Source organism: Schistocerca americana, chromosome X (assembly GCF_021461395.2).
Source record: "Schistocerca americana isolate TAMUIC-IGC-003095 chromosome X, iqSchAmer2.1, whole genome shotgun sequence".
Lineage (NCBI taxonomy): Eukaryota > Metazoa > Arthropoda > Insecta > Orthoptera > Acrididae > Schistocerca > Schistocerca americana.
This window is the reverse complement of record NC_060130.1, coordinates 927,192,068-927,210,539: the sequence shown is the minus strand read 5'-3', so window position 1 is coordinate 927,210,539 and position 18,472 is coordinate 927,192,068. Positions and strand designations below refer to the sequence as shown.

At 37.4% G+C, this 18,472-nt stretch overlaps 1 protein-coding gene across 1 annotated transcript in view; it reads left to right on the top strand.

Annotated features, from left to right (window-relative positions):
• Positions 1-18,472, top strand: part of LOC124556850 (leucine-rich repeat-containing protein 40-like) — a 210,815-nt gene that overhangs the window by 20,159 nt on the left and 172,184 nt on the right. Inside the window, exon 2 of the mRNA XM_047130869.1 lies at positions 8,857-9,050. Within this exon, the coding sequence (XP_046986825.1) occupies positions 8,857-9,050 (194 nt within the window). The remainder of the gene's footprint in view (positions 1-8,856; positions 9,051-18,472) is intronic.

The following is an 18,472-nucleotide window of genomic DNA, read 5'->3' as shown; positions in this document are numbered from 1 at the left end:
ACCAACATTTACAGTATTTGCAAATTTACAGAAAGCTTTGGGCAGCAAAGTAACTGACAATGACAGAAAAAAAACCACACATCCACATTTCAATATGTAATATAAATTGAAGGGTTAGAAATTATTTTCTATAAGTATTTGTCTATAGTGTAGCCATGTAGAGAAGTGAAATATGGATAATAAACAGTATAGAAATAAAGAGAATAGAAGCTTTTGAAATGTGCTACAGAAGAATGCTGAAGCTGATCTGGGTAGACTGAATAACTAATGAAGAGGTATTGAATCAAATCGGGTTAGTGAGTGAGGTAGTTAGTAAGTTTAATGTTTCAGGGATCATTTTGCACAATAAATTACAATGACATGGGGCAAATCATTTTACATTGACATCACACATTAATTTGTAAATATGCCTACATGCTGAATATTTGTAAGGTTCTTTTATATTTTTTTATGTACAGATGTAAGTTAGTATTCCTACCCACCACCTTTTACACATTACAGTAATGGAAAAATCTTCTACAGAGTACAAGGAGTTGTCAAGGAGAAACTTTTTCAGTTTGTTTTGAAAATTTACTTTGCCATCTTTCAGACAGTTTATATCCTGGGTAAGTGAGCCAAAATTTTAGTTGTGGCATTGTGCACCCCCTTTTTGTGCTAAAGACAACTGTAAAGAACTACTGAATGCCATTTTTCCTTACTGTGTTGTATGTATGTACATCATTGTTCCCTTTTTAACCATAGTGGATTTATTTACAACAAACTTCATAGAGGAATAAATATACTGTGAAGCAATAGTCGTAATACCCTACTCCTTAAACAGATGTGTACAAGATGATCATGTGTGAGCACCATGTAGTATTCTTGCAGCATGTTTTTGAGCAGTGACATTATCTAGTGAAAATAGTCAAAATATGCCAACATACAGATTTCTCTCTTCCCAAGATTTTCTAAGTACAAGTGTGACTGAACTAAATTGTTTTAGCAGTTCCAAAATGTGCTTTTTCCAGTTTAAATTCTCATCATTATGGACAAAGAATTTTGAAGTTTCCACCCTGTTTATTATTTCCTTACCATGTGTTTCAGTTAGCATTGGCGTAATATCGCTACATGTGCAGAACTGAATATGTTGAATCTTTTTAAAACTGACTGAGAGACCATTCACAGAATACAAGTCAATGATACTTTTAACAACATTGTTTACCATTTCTTCTGTTTCTGTGTGTATGCTTGGATTGTTACAATACTAGTGTCATCTGCAAAAAGAACTGATTCTTCTTGTTGCATATTAAATGGAAGATCATTTACACATAGGAGGAACAATAGCAGACCTAAAATTGAGCCTTGGGGAACCCCATATGTGGTTTTCTCCCATCAGAATTATGTCCCACGACTACGTCGGTTCAATATAAGTACAACTTTCTGCGTTCTTTTGGTTAGATATGGCATTATCCATTGGGTGGCTGTACCACCGATCCCATAAAATTTCAATTTATAGAGGAGAATATTGTGATTCACACTGTCAGAGATCTTAGGTAGGTTGCAGAAAATACCAACAGGCACTGTTTTGTTATTTAATGCCTGTAAAATTTGTTGAGTGAACATGTAAGTGGCATTTTCAGTAGAGCAACTCTTCTGAAATCCAAAGTGTGATTTTCTGAGGATATTATTGTTACTCAGGTGAGTTACTATTCTAAATTACACCATCTTCTCAAAAAATTTGGAAAAGTGATGTCAGCAGTGAAACAGGTCAGTAGTTATTGATCCCTCTCCTATAACCTTCCTTAAAGAGGTGTTTGACAATGAGATATTTCAGTCTCTCTGGAAAAATGCTTTGAGCTAGTGACCCGTAACATATTTCAAATAAGGCTGGGCTTATTATATGAGAGTAAATCTTCAGCACTCTATTGAAAACACTATCAAAACTGGATGAGCTTTTATTTTTGAGAGAATGTATAATATTCTTAATTTCAGAAAGAGAAATTAATGACACAACCATTCGATTGAAAGTTATCACAGATATTTTCACGACATACTGCAGTGATTTTTCTGTTGCACTGTTTATCTCTATACTTTCCACTATATTTAAGAAATGCGTATACACTATATTTGCTACCTGTGACTCATCATTTATAGCCCTTCCATTCAGTTTAATAGTGATGTTATCCTGTTTTGTGGCTGGTTGTCCTGTCTCTTGTTCCACTACATCCCATATAACCTTAAATCTGTTGTCAGGATTACTGATTTCTGACACGAGTGCATGTTTCTTGATGTATTTTTTTTTAATAATCTTTCTCTGTAATTTTGAGTAGTTTTTGTAGTGTGCAAATACTGCAGGATCTCTGTGTTCTTGCCAACAGATATGTGCGGATGGATATGTGCGTGTGTGTGTCTGAGTGTATACCTGTCCCTTTTTCCCCCTAAGGTAAGTCTTTCTGCACCTGGGATTGGAATGACTCCTTACCCTCTCCCTTAAAACCCACATCCTTTCGTCTTTCCCTTTCCTTCCCTCTTTCCTGATGAAGCAACAGTGGGTTGTGAAAGCTTGAATTTTGTGTTGTGTTTGTTAGTGTCTCTATCAACATACCAACGCTTTCGTTTGGTAAGTTACATCATCTTTGTTTTTAGATATATTTTTCCCACGTGGAATGTTTCCCTCGATATGTGTGCGTTTGTGTGTGTGTGTGTGTGTGTGTGTGTGTGTGTGTGTGTGTGTGTGTGTGTTAGCCTCCTACATTACTCGTAGTGTTGTTTGTAAAACATACATACATTTACATATTCTCAACACACTGTTGGTTGGAGCTGTGAACAACACAATCAGAAAAAAATGTTTGCCTTAGTCTGTAGTAGCACTTTTATTTTGTGTAGTGACTACCTGTTTCAGTACTGAGCACCATCATCTGGCCATCGTACAATAAAAGTACATATTTAAAATATTCTTAAGAAACATTTACAAAGACAGTGCTCACCAGGTCTATGTCGTACACACAAATGGCATTCATTTCGATGCAGGTAGACTCTGCTTTCCTCACTAAAGACCACGGCATGACATTCCATCTTCTGAGTGATCCTCTGATGGCATCAGTCGAGCAGACATGTTGATGCTGTGGACTGCGTGCAAGACAGGCCAGAGGTGTGTGTGCCTTTAGTCGCACTGCTAATAACTGATTTGTGACAGTTCGTGCTGACACATTTGTCTTCCCATGCCCTCTTATACGTGCTGTGGTAGCTGTATGATCGGCCACTGCTACTCTTACGATATGACAATCCTGGTGGGCATCTGTGCTGCATGGATGTCCTGAACCTTGTCTACAGGTGTGAGAATGATCATGGGACCACTGATACCAGCATCATCATACAACTAATGCAACACATCAAACATGTGTGGCAATTCTCTGAAAGGACTATCCCACCACTCAGAAGGCCACAATTTGACCCCTTCAGAACTCACTCTATTGACTGTGGGAAACATGAGTGTATCTCCATGACATGGTTGCCTGCTTGGTTCATATGTTTGCACCACACTGAGGCTTCTGGCTGTAGCATTCCCTATTAAAGGGTAGACACACATTGCACTCTGGTGGCTATGCCACTATATTGTCTCTGTAGGCTGCTGACATTGAAACCATTATTAATACATCTACTATCCCCCAGGTGGCATATGCTCTCATCAAATCAAAATTGACATAGTCTTTCCGAGGTGTAATAAATTTTTTTTCCCACAGTGTATGTAGGAAAGTTCTGGCAGTCATTGTTGTGGTTAGGCTGGTGGACTGGGTCTGGGAGTTGTCGGATGGGGTGGGTAGAGAGGGAAAAGAGGCGGTAAGCAGGAGGAGGAGTTGGGGACTGGAGGTAAGCAAAGCAGGTGTGCAGAATAGGAATGCGAGGAGGAGGGTTGCCAGGTATGCAGGTTAGGCATGTGACACACGGATACAGCAACCGGTTAGGTGTGGCGCACAGTGAAGATGATGTGGAGGTGTGGATTGGGAGGGGTGACCCTACAGAGTGAGGGGAAACTGTTGGGTAGAGGGTGTAAATTAGCGGAGGTTGAGACAAGGAGTGAAGGATGTGCTGCGAAGACAGCTGCCACCTGCATAGTTCAGATAAGTTGGTGGTGGAGGGAAAGATCCAGATAGCAAGGGTTGTAAAAAAGCCACTGAACTCAAATATGTTGTGCTCACTACCATCTTGTGCCACTAGATGATCAACTTTGTTCTTGGCCATAGGTTGGCAATGGTCATTCATTCATGTGGGCTGCTAGTTGGTGGTCACGGTTGGCTGGTTGATTGATTCGGGAGAGAGGGGACTGAACAGCGAGGTCATCGGTCCCATTGAATTAGGGAAGGCTGTAGAAGGAAGTTGGCTGTGCCCTTTCAGAGGAATCATCCCAGCATTTGCCCGAAGCGATTTAGGGAAATCACAAAAAACCTAAATCAGGACAGCCGGTCTTAGGTGCGAACCATCGTCCTCCCAAATGTGAGTCCAGTGTGCTAACTGTCATTTCTATGTAAAATGTTGTTCACTGATTGCAGCACAGCTGGTATATGAAAGAGCTGCTTTCACAGGTGGCTGTGCCTCTGATGGGATAGGATAAGCCCATGTCAGGACTGGTGTAGGATGTACTGGGTGGATGGACAGGGCAGGCTGTGCACCTGGGTTTTCAACAGGATTAGAAGTGCTGTGGCAAGGGGTTGGGAGTGTCATGGCGATGGATCAGGATGTTGTGTAGGCTGGGTAGGCAATGGAATTCCACTGTTGGAAGGGCTGTAAGGATCTTGAGCATGATGTCCCTCATTTCTGGGCATTATGGTAGATAATAATAGTGCTGATGAAGGTTATAGTTCAGTTGTTCCAGCCTGGGGTGATATTTTGTGACAAGGGAGGCACTCCTTTGCAGCTGATTTTCGGGTATGTTGAGAAGATTAGGGGTATTAGAAGTGATGGCATAAGGAATCTGTTTGCACACTGTGTTTTCGGGTGGCAGCGCCTGTCTGTGAAGGCCTTAGTGAGACCTGAAGCATACTGGGCAAAGGAATTGCTATCACTAGAGATATGGCATCTACAGGTGGCCAGGCTGTGTGGGAGCAATTTTTTCATGTTGGAAGGGTGACCGCTGTCAAAATGTGGGTACTCTTGGTGGTTAGTGGATTTATTATGGACAGAGGTGTGGATGGAGCCATCAGAGAGATGGCGGTCAGTGTCCAGGAAGGTGACACATGGAGTTGAGGATGACCAGATGAAGTGGGCAGCAGTGAGGTGTTAGGTTGTGGAATGAGAATAGGGTGTGTCGGCCTTAAGTCCATATCACGAATGAACCTGAACTAGACAGTGAATCTGTATTTTTTGAGGTTAGGAAGATTACCTCTAGATGGCTCATAAACATGTTGGCATAACAGGTTACTATTTAGGTGTCCATGGTTGTGTCATGAATTTTTCTGTATAGGTTCTCATAAAAGGAGAAGTAATTGTGTGTGAGAATGTAATTGGTAAGGTGTGTGAGGAATGATGCTGTGTGTTTCAAGTTGGAAGGACATTTGATGAGGCAGTGAGGGGTAGTGGCAACACCAATGGGCATGGAATCAACTTCTACTTACTCACACCCTCTACCCAACAGTTTCGTTCCCTCTGTCCTGTCACCACCTCCCAGTCCCCACCTCTTCCATGTGCACTGCACCTCACAGACTTCAGTACTTCTCTGTCATGTGGCTAGCCTGTACACCAGCTGTCCCCCCCCTCCTCCTCCTTTGCATTTGCTGAATAATTCAAACAATGTGGAAGGATAGAAAATTTTAGTGACTGGAGAAATCACCAAGGGAGTGCCACAGGGTTCAATTTTTGGCCCACTCCTATTCCTCATAAAGGATAATTCAGCTGCCCCTACCAATGTTTTATGCAACCTGCACTGTTATATCTGACCTACAAAACCCCGTACAAGATCTCATGTTCTCTTACTCGCTACTTGCAGACTATTAGTGCTACACACAAAAAATGAACAGGACCTTTTTGTAGGCAATTTAATGTACCGGGTGATCAAAAAGTCAGTATAAATTTGAAAACTGAATAAATCACAGAATAATGTAGATAGAGAGGTAAAAATTGACACACATGCTTGGAATGACATGGGGTTTTATTAGAACCAAAATAATACAAAAGTCCAAAAATGTCCGACAATGGCTCTTCATCTGATCAGAATAGCAATAATTAGCATAACAAAGTAAGACAAAGCAAAGATGATGATCTTTATAGGAAATTCTCAATATGTCCACCATCATTCCTCAACAATAGCTGCAGTCGAGGAATAATGTTGCGAACAGCACTGTAAAGCATGTCCGGAGTTATGGCGAGGCATTGGCGTCGGATGTTGTCTTTCAGCATCCCTAGAGATGTCGGTCGATCATGTTACACTTGTGACTTCAGGTAACCCCAAAGCCAATAATCGCACGGACTGAGGTCTGGGGACTTGGGAGGCCAAGCATGACGAAAGTGGCGGCTGAGCACACCATCATCACAAACGATGCATGCAGGACATCTTTCACGCGTCTAGCAATATGGGGTGGAGCGCCATCCTGCATAAACACCATACGTTCCAGCAGGTGTTTATCAGACAGGCTGGGGATGATGCGATTCTGTAACATATCAGCGTACCTCTCACCTGTCACGGGTTCCAATAAAACCCCATGTCATTCCAAGGATGTGTGTCAATTTTTACCTCTCTATCTACATTATTCTGTGGTTTATTAAGTTTTCACATTTATACTGACTTTTTGATCACCCTGCAGTTAAATTTTATACTGGGATATGTTTTTGCTAGAGGCTGAAGCTCTCAAGTTGTTCAAGAAAAACGTATAGAAGTTAACTTTAAATTCACTCCCACTCACACATTCAGCCCCCCTCCAGTCTGGATTTCCCGTATGTTGTCTGTCCATGGCACTCCTTCCTATCAGTGTACAAAATTTAAATTTGCAACTGCACAAATTATTTCCCACATTCAACCCATTTTGGTCTTCATTGACTGATCTTATTATACCACCAGCTTAGTCGAGCACTTAAAAATTGTGAAATTGGTGTTTGTGTAAATTTTAAGTTACAGTTTTGTGAATTGTAACAGCATAAAGTAAACCATTACATCATTGTATTTGTCAGGCCTTTTGACTACGAAACTACTGTGTTTTTAAGGGTTAAGTTTGGATTGAATTGTCAAGAAAATTAGTTTTAGCATAACATTTACAGAAATCTTTTTTGTTTGATTATCCTCACGTGCACATTTAAATTAAGTGTTAATGAAATAGTTGTCTTGTTATTGCCATAATAGTCCAATCTATAGAGACCAAAAAAGAGAGAATACCGGGAATAGTGTGTGAATAAAAAATTTGTTTATGGTTGTAGGAGAGTGTGCCACAAAAAAACATACCACAAATGTTGACAGGTGAGGGATGGGTGTGGGGGTAGAGGTACATTTGAAGGTCACTACTCTGTGTTTTTCTTGAATAACTAAAAAACTACAGCCTACAGTGGAAACATTTCCCAGTATAAAATTCAACTACATTAAATTTACCACAAAAAGTTCCTGTTCAGTTTTTCTGCAGGACTAATAGTTTCTGCATAGTGAGCAAGAGAATATGAAACTCGTGTGTGGTTTTTGAAGGCCAGATATAACATTGTAGGCTCATTAAGCAACATCGGTAAGGGCAGCTGAATCACCCTGTATATGTGAATGACCTTTCACTTAACATTCAAGAAGCAGAATTGATACTTTTTGCAGAGAATACTAATGTTACAATAAATCCCATTAGAGAGAAAGCAGCAGAAGTGGTTGTTAATTACTTTTTCCTAAATTATTAGGTGGTTCTCTGAAAATTAACTTCCCTAAATTTTGAGAAAACACACTATATTCAACTCTGCACAATAAATACTCATGCAACCGATCAATGCAACACATGAACAGAGTCAGTAAGTAGGGTAGAATGCAACAAATTTTTGGATTTACTTATTGATGAAAACTTGAACTGGAAGGAGACTATTACTGAGCGTCTGAAACATTTAAAGTCAGCTACATTTGCTCCTCATATCTACATCTACATGGATACTCTGCAAATCACACCTAAGTGCCTGGAAGAGGGTTCATTGAACCACCTTCACAATAATTCTCTATTATTCCAATCTCGAACAGCACACGGAAAAAAGGAACATCTGTATCTTCCCACGTGAGCTCTGATTTCCCTTATTTTATCGTGACGGGTGTTTCTCCCTATGTAGATCAGCATCAATAAAATATTTTTGCATTTGGAGGAGAAAGGTGGTGATTGAAATTTCGTGAGCAGATTCTGCTGCATTGAAGAACACCTTTGTTTTAATGGTGTCTATTACAAATCCGTGTATCATATCTGTCACACTCTCTCTCCTATTTTGTGATAATACAAAATGTCTGCTCTTCTTTGAACTTTCTCAATGTACTCCATTAATCCTATTTCCTAAGGATCCAGATCATGCAGCAGAACTCCAAAAGAGGACGGACAAGTGTAGTGCAGGCAGTGTCTTTAGTAGATCTGTTACATTTTCTATGCTGCTTATTTTGATTGAAATATTACACAGGAGAATGAAATGTGAATTTGAAGTAAGGATAAAAATCAATTTTGCATAGGGTTGGTGTTATGTAACTTCAGGTTTTTGTTGAATTTGTGTTTATTCTAAGTTAAATATACCAAATGAAAGTTGGAGATAAGCATAATAATATACTAAAAATATTTCTAAACTGATCATCAGAATCGTTGTTGTTCTTACTTATACTCAGAGAACTGTAGAATAGGTTTTAAACTTTCATATAAATTCTGTGAAAAACAAATACATTTTCTGATTTAGTTCCAGAAAAAGTGTGGACTTTGGAGAACCTAGATGACATTGAATGTAAAAATTTAAATGTTGACATGGAGAAACAGGATGAAGGAGAGAAGTGGTGGGAATACTCACCTTTAACAACGCTGAATCTGAGTAATAATTGCATTGTGGGAATTCCTCCTGATATATCAAACTTGGATGCCTTGACCATATTGAAAGTAAATATATTAATCCATGTGTATTTTTGTGTGATTTTTGTTCATTTTTGTTTGATTTCATCTCTTTTCTTGTATATGGATTTCTAGTTACTTATTTTTTGGATTCTAGTTACTTATTTGCCACAAGTATAGTTTGTTCTTTCCAAAAACATTTCAACCCTTTCATTTGGAAACTAATGTATTTCATTACATCATTATGTATGAGTAGACCTACTAGGGGTACTGCTTTGATGTGGACTGTCCCAATTTGATCATGTTGTCCTTGCACCCCCTGCCTTTCTTTCATTTTTGCCCAGTTGTTTGGTCACATATTAAAAATGTCAAATATACCAGCAGTAAATATAGTGCACTTGGTAAAATAACCTGTAAATGTGAACATTTTAGGTTAGGCTTTATTGCGACTTTTTTTTATATTTAATGAAATAAATGTTTACCGCTAGCAGTCAGTGTTTAATTTATTCCTACAATGTGTTTCAAAGGTTTAAACCTCCATCAGATCGATTTTTATGTATCAATGTGATGTGTGCGGTGTGTTAAGACTTTGAGTAACCTGTGGTACTGTCTGGAGTGGTCACAGGCTCCTTTCTCTGTCGTAATACATCACCTATATGCTGTCACATATTAAAAATGAAGGTGGTGTGTCTATTTATAATGTGTGATAGCGTATATGTGATATATTACTACAGAGAAACGAGCCTGTGACCACTGGAGACAAGTCCACAGGTTTCCCCAAAACCATAACATGACACAAGAGTTTCTCAATTGCCAGATGATGATGATGATGATGATGATGATGATGATGATAAAAATTCATGCTAACAAGCTGATGAGCTCTACTAAGTGTACCGATATCTCATCAAAAGGAGATGCTTGTAATTGCAAGGAAACTATGAAAGACATCTCAACTTTGTGTTTAGCAGAAGCACATGCTAAAAGCGTGATAAACCGTTGTTCACTAGGAGAAAAACGACTACAGAAAAAGGTGAGACTATTTGGTGACAGTTGTGCACTCAATGTATCACTGTCATTGATAAACAGTGTAAACAACAGTGTTTGTGTTTCTTTCCGTGTAAAACCTGGAGTTAATTTGGACAGTTTAAACAAAGAATGCTCTGGTCTCACAAGAAATGATTGTTTTTTTCTTATAGGTGCTGCTAATGATGTCTATAGAAATGAAGCTAGTGCCAGTATCAAAATATGTTCACAGTACTGCAGCTCCTGCACTTTACCAATTTTATTTCAATGATGCTACCACTAAGATATGACATACCAGACTGGTCGTGCATAAACAAAGAACTCAGACTAACTAATTTGAAATTAAAAAGTCCCTGTATAAAATTTACAAATGTTAAGTTGTTAGACATTAGCTTTTATGCCAGAAACTGTTTCACATGGCACAGTATGTATCTCAACAAATATGGCAGCAGAATTGTAGATTCTGACATAAGCACAGCTCTCGACAAGATTTCTCTCATTAACAAAAGTGGAAATAAATCTGTTATTGCCCTGGATTCTCCTACACAGAGAAACTAGAGTTGATAAATTCCCATGGAACTTGGTCTGAAAGCAACAAAATAACTTGGAAATGCGATGTAGAAATACAGACAGCCCCCCCCCCCCCCTTGCTCCGCAGACTCGGCTTTCATTATATAGTATCATCAATAAATAACAAACAGTTAGAAGTGGAAGTCTACCTGTAAGGCAGCAGTATCAACATTGATGTTATTTCAGCACATGCAACAAAACTGACCACCTAAATATCAAGGAACATTTTGAGCATTGTGCTGTAGAAATCAAGCAGTCTAACATAATAGTACTTTGTATTTACTGTTCTCATCATGGCAACATATGACAGTTTCTGAATGGGCTAGCAAGTGTAATGTATTTTTACAAATCCAGAGGTAAAGATTTCATATTGTGTGGTGATTTTAACAAATGTTGGCAACATTTCATGTATAGTGAGTGGTGTCCTTAACCTTCTAGCAACTTTAAGTATCCAAAACATAGTAAAGGATCCAACTAGAATAACTTGTGTAAGTCAAGCAGTTGTATAGATGCAATATTCCTGGACCCAAAATTTCTCCCATTTATTAATCTCCTGGACTGGTCCAGTCCATCTACAGAAGATAGACCAAAAGCTGTAGAATATCGACATTTTCAAAAAGTTACTTCAGTCTGTCCTGGGAATTTATTTACAGCTAGGAAAACTTCGCTATTCATTAACATACTGGGTCGTCATTTCAGTATGACTTTTCCAGTAAAACAAATCAAAGTACAACATTGAGCCAGAAAAACTAATAATAGGCTGGTCACAAAGGGTATAAGAATGTCACGTAAGACCAAGAGGTCACTCTGTGCGCAAGGTATAAAAACAGATGATCCAAATTTCCATAGTTATTTCGAACTGTGCAAGAATATCCTTCATAAACTAACAGATAAAGCTTATATAAATGATTCTAGTAACAAATGTAAAGCCATGTGGGGTATTGTCTACAAACTGATGACAAACAGAAAACACAAGAATCTCTCCAATATAATAGAACAAATAAAATACCGAACATACTTCTGATACATCCAATAAACACTTTCCTGGAATTGTTTGCAGTCTTTCAATTGGTTGCTCTCCAAAAAAACAAACTCCTTCCCTCCAAAGTGTAAAAGCTCTGACAGACCACTTTTTTAATACCTGCAACTTTGAAGGAGGTTCTTCTAATTATTAGGAGGAGGAAAAATTCCCTCTCATATGGCCTTGATGGTTTATCTAGCTACGTAATAAAGCAGGTTGCTGCTGAAACGGGACAACCACTTTGCAACATAATAAACTGCTCCATGGGTACTGGCATTTTCTCTCAGGCATTGAAAACCTCCAGAATAGTTCCATTACACAAGAAGTGGGCAAGCATTTGGTCAACAACTAGTGACATATATCCATCCTCCCAGCGGTGTCCCAAATAACAGAAAAAATGTATATACGCAAGTAATGTCGTTTTTTTGAAAATAACTCCCCGCTAACAGCACAACAGTTTGGCTTTCACAAAAATAAATCCATCAATGAGGCTATTTTCATTTACTGACCAGGTAATAAATGCATTTAATGAAAAAATAACATGCTTCTGGGCATTACATTGATCTGACAAAGGCATTTGATCTAGTCAGTCACACACCACTCCTATGTAAGCTGAATACTGACAGTATAAGATGCATGTGTAATGAATGGTTTCAGTCTCAAACAAAGGGCAGCTGGTAGAAATAATGACACAATGGAAAAGCATGCTATTCAGATGTAATACCAGTCACATCAGGAGTCCCACAGGGCTCGACCTTACACCCCCTCCTCTTCTTTCTCTTTATTGATGACCTCCCAGAATGTCTACCCTCAACACCTGTGTTATTTGCTGATGATACAAACCTTCTGTCTTGTAATACTTATTAACAGCAGATGAGAGCCAACTTAGTTGACAGCTGTGGAAGCTCTATGAAAACAATCTCTTATATAATATGGAAAAAAGCTCGTATGATATTCTGTCCATCATAGGACCATGCAACACACAGAATCATTAATCATAGACAAGAAACTTCTCATACACATAAATAAGACTTAATTCCTGGGGCTCTGAATAGACAACACACTAAAGTGGAATATCAACGAAGATAAACCGAGTAGCCTCTTCTATGCCTGTAGAGTTCTTAGTCAAAGGTGTGACTTGACTACCATTAAAACAGTGTACTGTGCACTAGTTAACCCTGTCATCTCATATTTCTGTGGGACAGTACATAAGCAAATATTTTTTATGTAAAAACAAATTGTCAAGATCATGATTCAAGTACCACCACATACATCTAACAAGCAAATCTTTAAGGAACTGGGAATATTATCTGTCCCATGCATATACATCTTAGAGACTGTTTCATTTGTAAACAAGGATCTCCATCTCATTAAAACAAATAATGGCTTGCATGATCATCACATCTGTAATGATGATAACATTTCATGACGAATCGGAGACTGAGTAAATGACAAAACAATGTGAGGCACAAGGGCAGCACACTGTATAATAAATTACCTTGCCCAATCAAAAATAGTAAAAACTGTTTCAGAAAGAATGTTACCAACATAATTCTCTAGCATCATTTTTATACTGTTGCCAAATTTATCGAGACTAACTTATGTCACCTGGATCTTTAATTCTGTGTAAAATGTATTAACCATGAGTGTGAAGATGATTAAATAGTAATAATAATAATAATAATAATAGTAATAATAATAATAATAATATCCAACACATGGCTAAGAAAAGGCAATATATACAGTGAGACAGAAGGATTCATGATTGCAATACAGGATCAAACAATAAACACCAGATATTACAGCAAGCATATTATTAAAGATCCCAATACCACAACGGATAAATGCAGACTTTGTAAACAACAAATAGAAACAGTAGATCACATCACAAGCGGATGTACAATACTAGCAAATACAGAATACCCCAGAAGACATGACAATGTCGCAAAAATAATACATCAACAGCTTGCCTTACAACATAAACTTTTAAAACAACACATTCCTACATACAAGTATACACCACAAAATATACTGGAGAATGATGAATACAAATTATACTGGAACAGAACCATTATAACAGATAAAACAACGCCACATAACAAACCTGACATCATACTCACCAATAAAAAGAAGAAATTAACACAACTAATCGAAATATCCATACCCAATACAACAAATATACAAAAGAAAACAGGAGAAAAAATTGAAAAATACATCCAACTGGCTGAGGAAGTCAAGGACATGTGGCATCAGGATAAAGTTGACATTATACCAATTATACTATCAACTACAGGAGTCATACCACACAATATCCACCAGTACATCAATGCAATACAGCTACATCCAAACTTATATATACAACTACAGAAATCTGTCATTATTGGCACTTGTTCAATTACCCGAAAGTTCCTAAATGCAATATAACACATACCGTACAGTTAAAAGGAAGTGACGCTTGACCAAGGTCCGCGTCACTCCATTTTTAACCGGACTTAACGTCTGAGAAAGTGAAGATGATGATAATAATAATAATAATAATAATAATAATAATAATAATAATAATAATAATAATAGAATAGGCCTCCGGTATGTTCTGCCAGTCGTAAAAGGCGACGAAAAGAACAAACCACTAATAGGGCTGACCCCCCCTTTTAATGTGATTACTTGGTTCAGGACAGAACTAAAGAAGCCTCGGACAAGCGCCGTCATGGTCGGGGACGACGCTTGAACCCTATGCCCACCCACAATGGTAACGACACTGCTAGCCAACTGGAAAATGATTTAAATCCAAATAGAGGTGTTTTGCAGGATATGCTTCCTGCAACCACCCTAGAAGGAAAACAAAGACAGAGGATGAGATGGTCAGATGAAGTTAATCGACACCTCATGTTCTGTTATTACCAAGCAACAAACCTAGGAACCAACACAACTGGATACAGATCACAAGTATACACAACATTTATTACCAGATACCCGGAATTAAAATTTTTAACAGGACGACGACTAGCTGATCAGATCCGTGTAATAATAAAAAATAACAGGATACCCCAGTCAGAATTAGAAAACATCAAACAACAAGTACAACAAATACTGGAACAAAATAATGTGCAATCAGAAGAAGAAGAAAATACAGTAATGGACTCAAACATCCCAGAGCAAACAAACAAAGACCAACACGCATCAATTAAACAATCAGAGGAAAACGAAATCTTAAGACAGCCACCAGAACAAGCACAAATAGAACATGAAGAGACACACGTGTTAGATATAGAAGAGAAATTTCAGCTGACATATATAGAATACAAAGACACAAATACAGACATCAGACCATTCTTGCATAGACCGCCAAATAACCCACAAGTCGAAACAACAATAAAAACTATCAACACAATCATACACAACAAAATAAATGAAAACACAACTATGGAAGAGTTACAACTACTGGTATATATAGGAGCACTCACTACACTAAATATACACACTAGGCAGAGATCAGAACCAACCAACACACAGAAGAAACCCACAAAACCAGCATGGCAACACAGGCTACAGATCAAAATAGAAAAACTGAGAAAAGACATCGGACAGCTAACACAATTTATAAGAAATGAAATATCAGACAAAAAACGAAAAAGGTTAGGTAAAATCTCACAACAAGAAGCAATAGAGCAATTAGATGAAAAGAAGCAGAAATTACAAGCATTGGCCAAATGACTTAGAAGATACAAAAAAAGTGAAAATAGAAGGAAACAAAACCAAACATTCAACACAAACCAAAAGAGATTTTACCAAACAATAGATAACACACACATTAAAATAGACAATCCACCAAACATAAGACATGGAACACTTCTGGAGCAACATATGGTCAAACCCGGTACAACATAACAGGCATGCACGGTGGATACAAGCAGAAACACACACATACAAGATGATACCACAAATGCCTGAAGTGATAATTTTGCAACATGAAGTCACCCGAGCAATTAATTCTACACACAATTGGAAAGCCCCTGGAAATGATAAAATAGCAAATTACTGGCTAAAGAAGTTCACCTCAACACATTCACATCTAACTAAATTATTTAACAGTTACATTGCAGACCCATACACATTCCCTGATACACTTGCACATGGAATAACCTATCTGAAACCTAAAGATCAAGCAGACACAGCAAACCCAGCTAAATATCGCCCCATAACATGCCTACCAACAATCTACAAAATATTAACTTCAGTCATTACACAGAAATTAATGACACATACAACACACAACAAAATTATAAATGAAGAACAAAAAGGCTGCTGCAAAGGAGCACAAGGATGTAAAGAGCAACTGATAGTAGATACAGAGGTGACATATCAAGCTAAAACTAAACAAAGGTCGCTACACTACGCATACATTGATTACCAAAAAGCCTTTGATAGTGTACCCCACTCATGGTTACTACAGATATTGGAAATATACAAAGTAGATCCTAAATTGATACAGTTTCTAAACATAGTAATGAAAAACTGGAAAACCACACTTAATATTCAAACAAATTCAGATAACATCACATCACAGCCAATACAGATTAAGCGTGGAATATACCAAGGAGACTCATTAAGTCCTTTCTGGTTCTGTCTTGCACTGAACCCACTATCCAACATGCTAAATAATACAAATTATGGATATGATATTACTGGAACATACCCACACAAAATCACACATTTGCTATACATGGATGATCTAAAACTACTGGCAGCAAACAATCAACAACTCAACCAATTACTAAAGCTAACAGAAGTATTCAGCAATGATATAAATATGGCTTTTGGAACAGACAAATGTAAGAAAAATAGCATAGTCAAGGGAAAACACACTAAACAAGAAGATTACATATTGAATAACCACAGTGACTCCATAGAAGCGATGGAAAAAACAGATGCCTATAAATATCTAGGATACATACAAAAAATAGGAATAGATAATACAAATATTAAAGAAGAACTAAAAGAAAAATATAGACAAAGGCTAACAAAAATGCTGAAAACAGAATTGACAGCAAGAAACAAGACAAAATCTATAAATACTTATGCTGTACCAATATTGACCTACTCATTTGGAGTAGTGAAATGGAGTAACACAGACCTAGAAGCACTCAATACACTTACACGTTCACAATGCCACAAATACAGAATACATCACATACATTCAACAACAGAAAGATTCACATTAAGCAGAAAGGAAGGAGGAAGGGGATTCATCGACATAAAAAACCTGCATTACGGACAGGTAGACAATTTAAGAAAATTCTTTCTAGAACGAACAGAAACTAGCAAAATACACAAAGCAATCACTCATATAAATACATCGGCTACACCACTGCAATTTCATAACCACCTTTACAACCCTTCAGATCACGTAACATCAACAGATACGAAGAAAGTAAATTGGAAAAAGAAAACACTACATGGCAAGCACCTGTATCATCTAACACAGCCACACATCGATCTAGACGCATCCAACACATGGCTAAGAAAAGGCAATATATACAGTGAGACGGAATGATTCATGATTGCAATACAGGATCAAACAATAAACACCAGATATTACAGCAAGCATATTATTAAAGATCCCAATACCACAACAGATAAATGCAGACTTTGCAAACAACAAATAGAAACAGTAGATCACATCACAAGTGGATGTACAATACTAGCAAATACAGAATACCCCAGAAGACATGACAATGTCGCAAAAATAATACATCAACAGCTTGCCTTACAACATAAACTTATAAAACAACACGTTCCCACATACAAGTATGCACCACAAAATGCACTGGAGAATAATGAATACAAATTATACTGGAACAGAACCATTAAAACAGATAAAACAACACCACATAACAAACCTGACATCATACTCACCAATAAAAAGAAGAAATTAACACAACTAATCGAAATATCCATACCCAATACAACAAATGTACAAAAGAAAACAGGAGAAAAAATTGAAAAATACATCCAACTGGCTGAGGAAGTCAAGGACATGTGGCATCAGAATAAAGTTGACATTATACCAATTATACTATCAACTACAGGAGTCATACCACACAATATCCACCAGTACATCAATACAATACAGCTACATCCAAACTTATATATACAATTACAGAAATCCGTAATTATTGATACATGTTCAATTACCCGAAAGTTCCTAAATGCAATGTAACATATACTGTACAGTTGAAAGGAAGTCACGCTTGATCAAGGTCTGCGTCACCTTCCATTTTTAACCAGACATAACGTCTGAGACAAGAAAGAAACAATAATAATAATTCTCAGGTTGACTTTGTACTTGAAAATAGAGATTGCTGATTAGAAACTTATTGTAATGTAAATGTGTGTGTATTGTGTCCTTCAAAATGCATATATATTTAGAAATCTGTGTAGCAAAAAGGCTTGTGCTCATTCAGTTGTGTATTGCTATAATTTGTATATCATATCATCAACATGATTTCATGGATGAGTAAGTAAATAAACATTAATACAAATAAATCTACCTGATGATGGGGTTTTAAACCTTTGAAATGCATTGTGGAGATAAATTAAACAGTGACTAGTAATAGTGAACTTGTTATTTCATTCAATACAGTAACTTCTCTGCCGCACTCGCTGCTGTCAACTTAAATATTTTGCATCTAGATCTAAGTACTTTTGATGTTGACCTTTTGTTTTCTTCCAAAATTTATAGCATGAATTTGTATGTTTTATTTTTTCACTCATTATTTTATTCACCATATATGTAATATCTTGTAGCTAATGAGGTCGAGATGTTTTGTTCTATGTTCTAGATATTTTATATGAA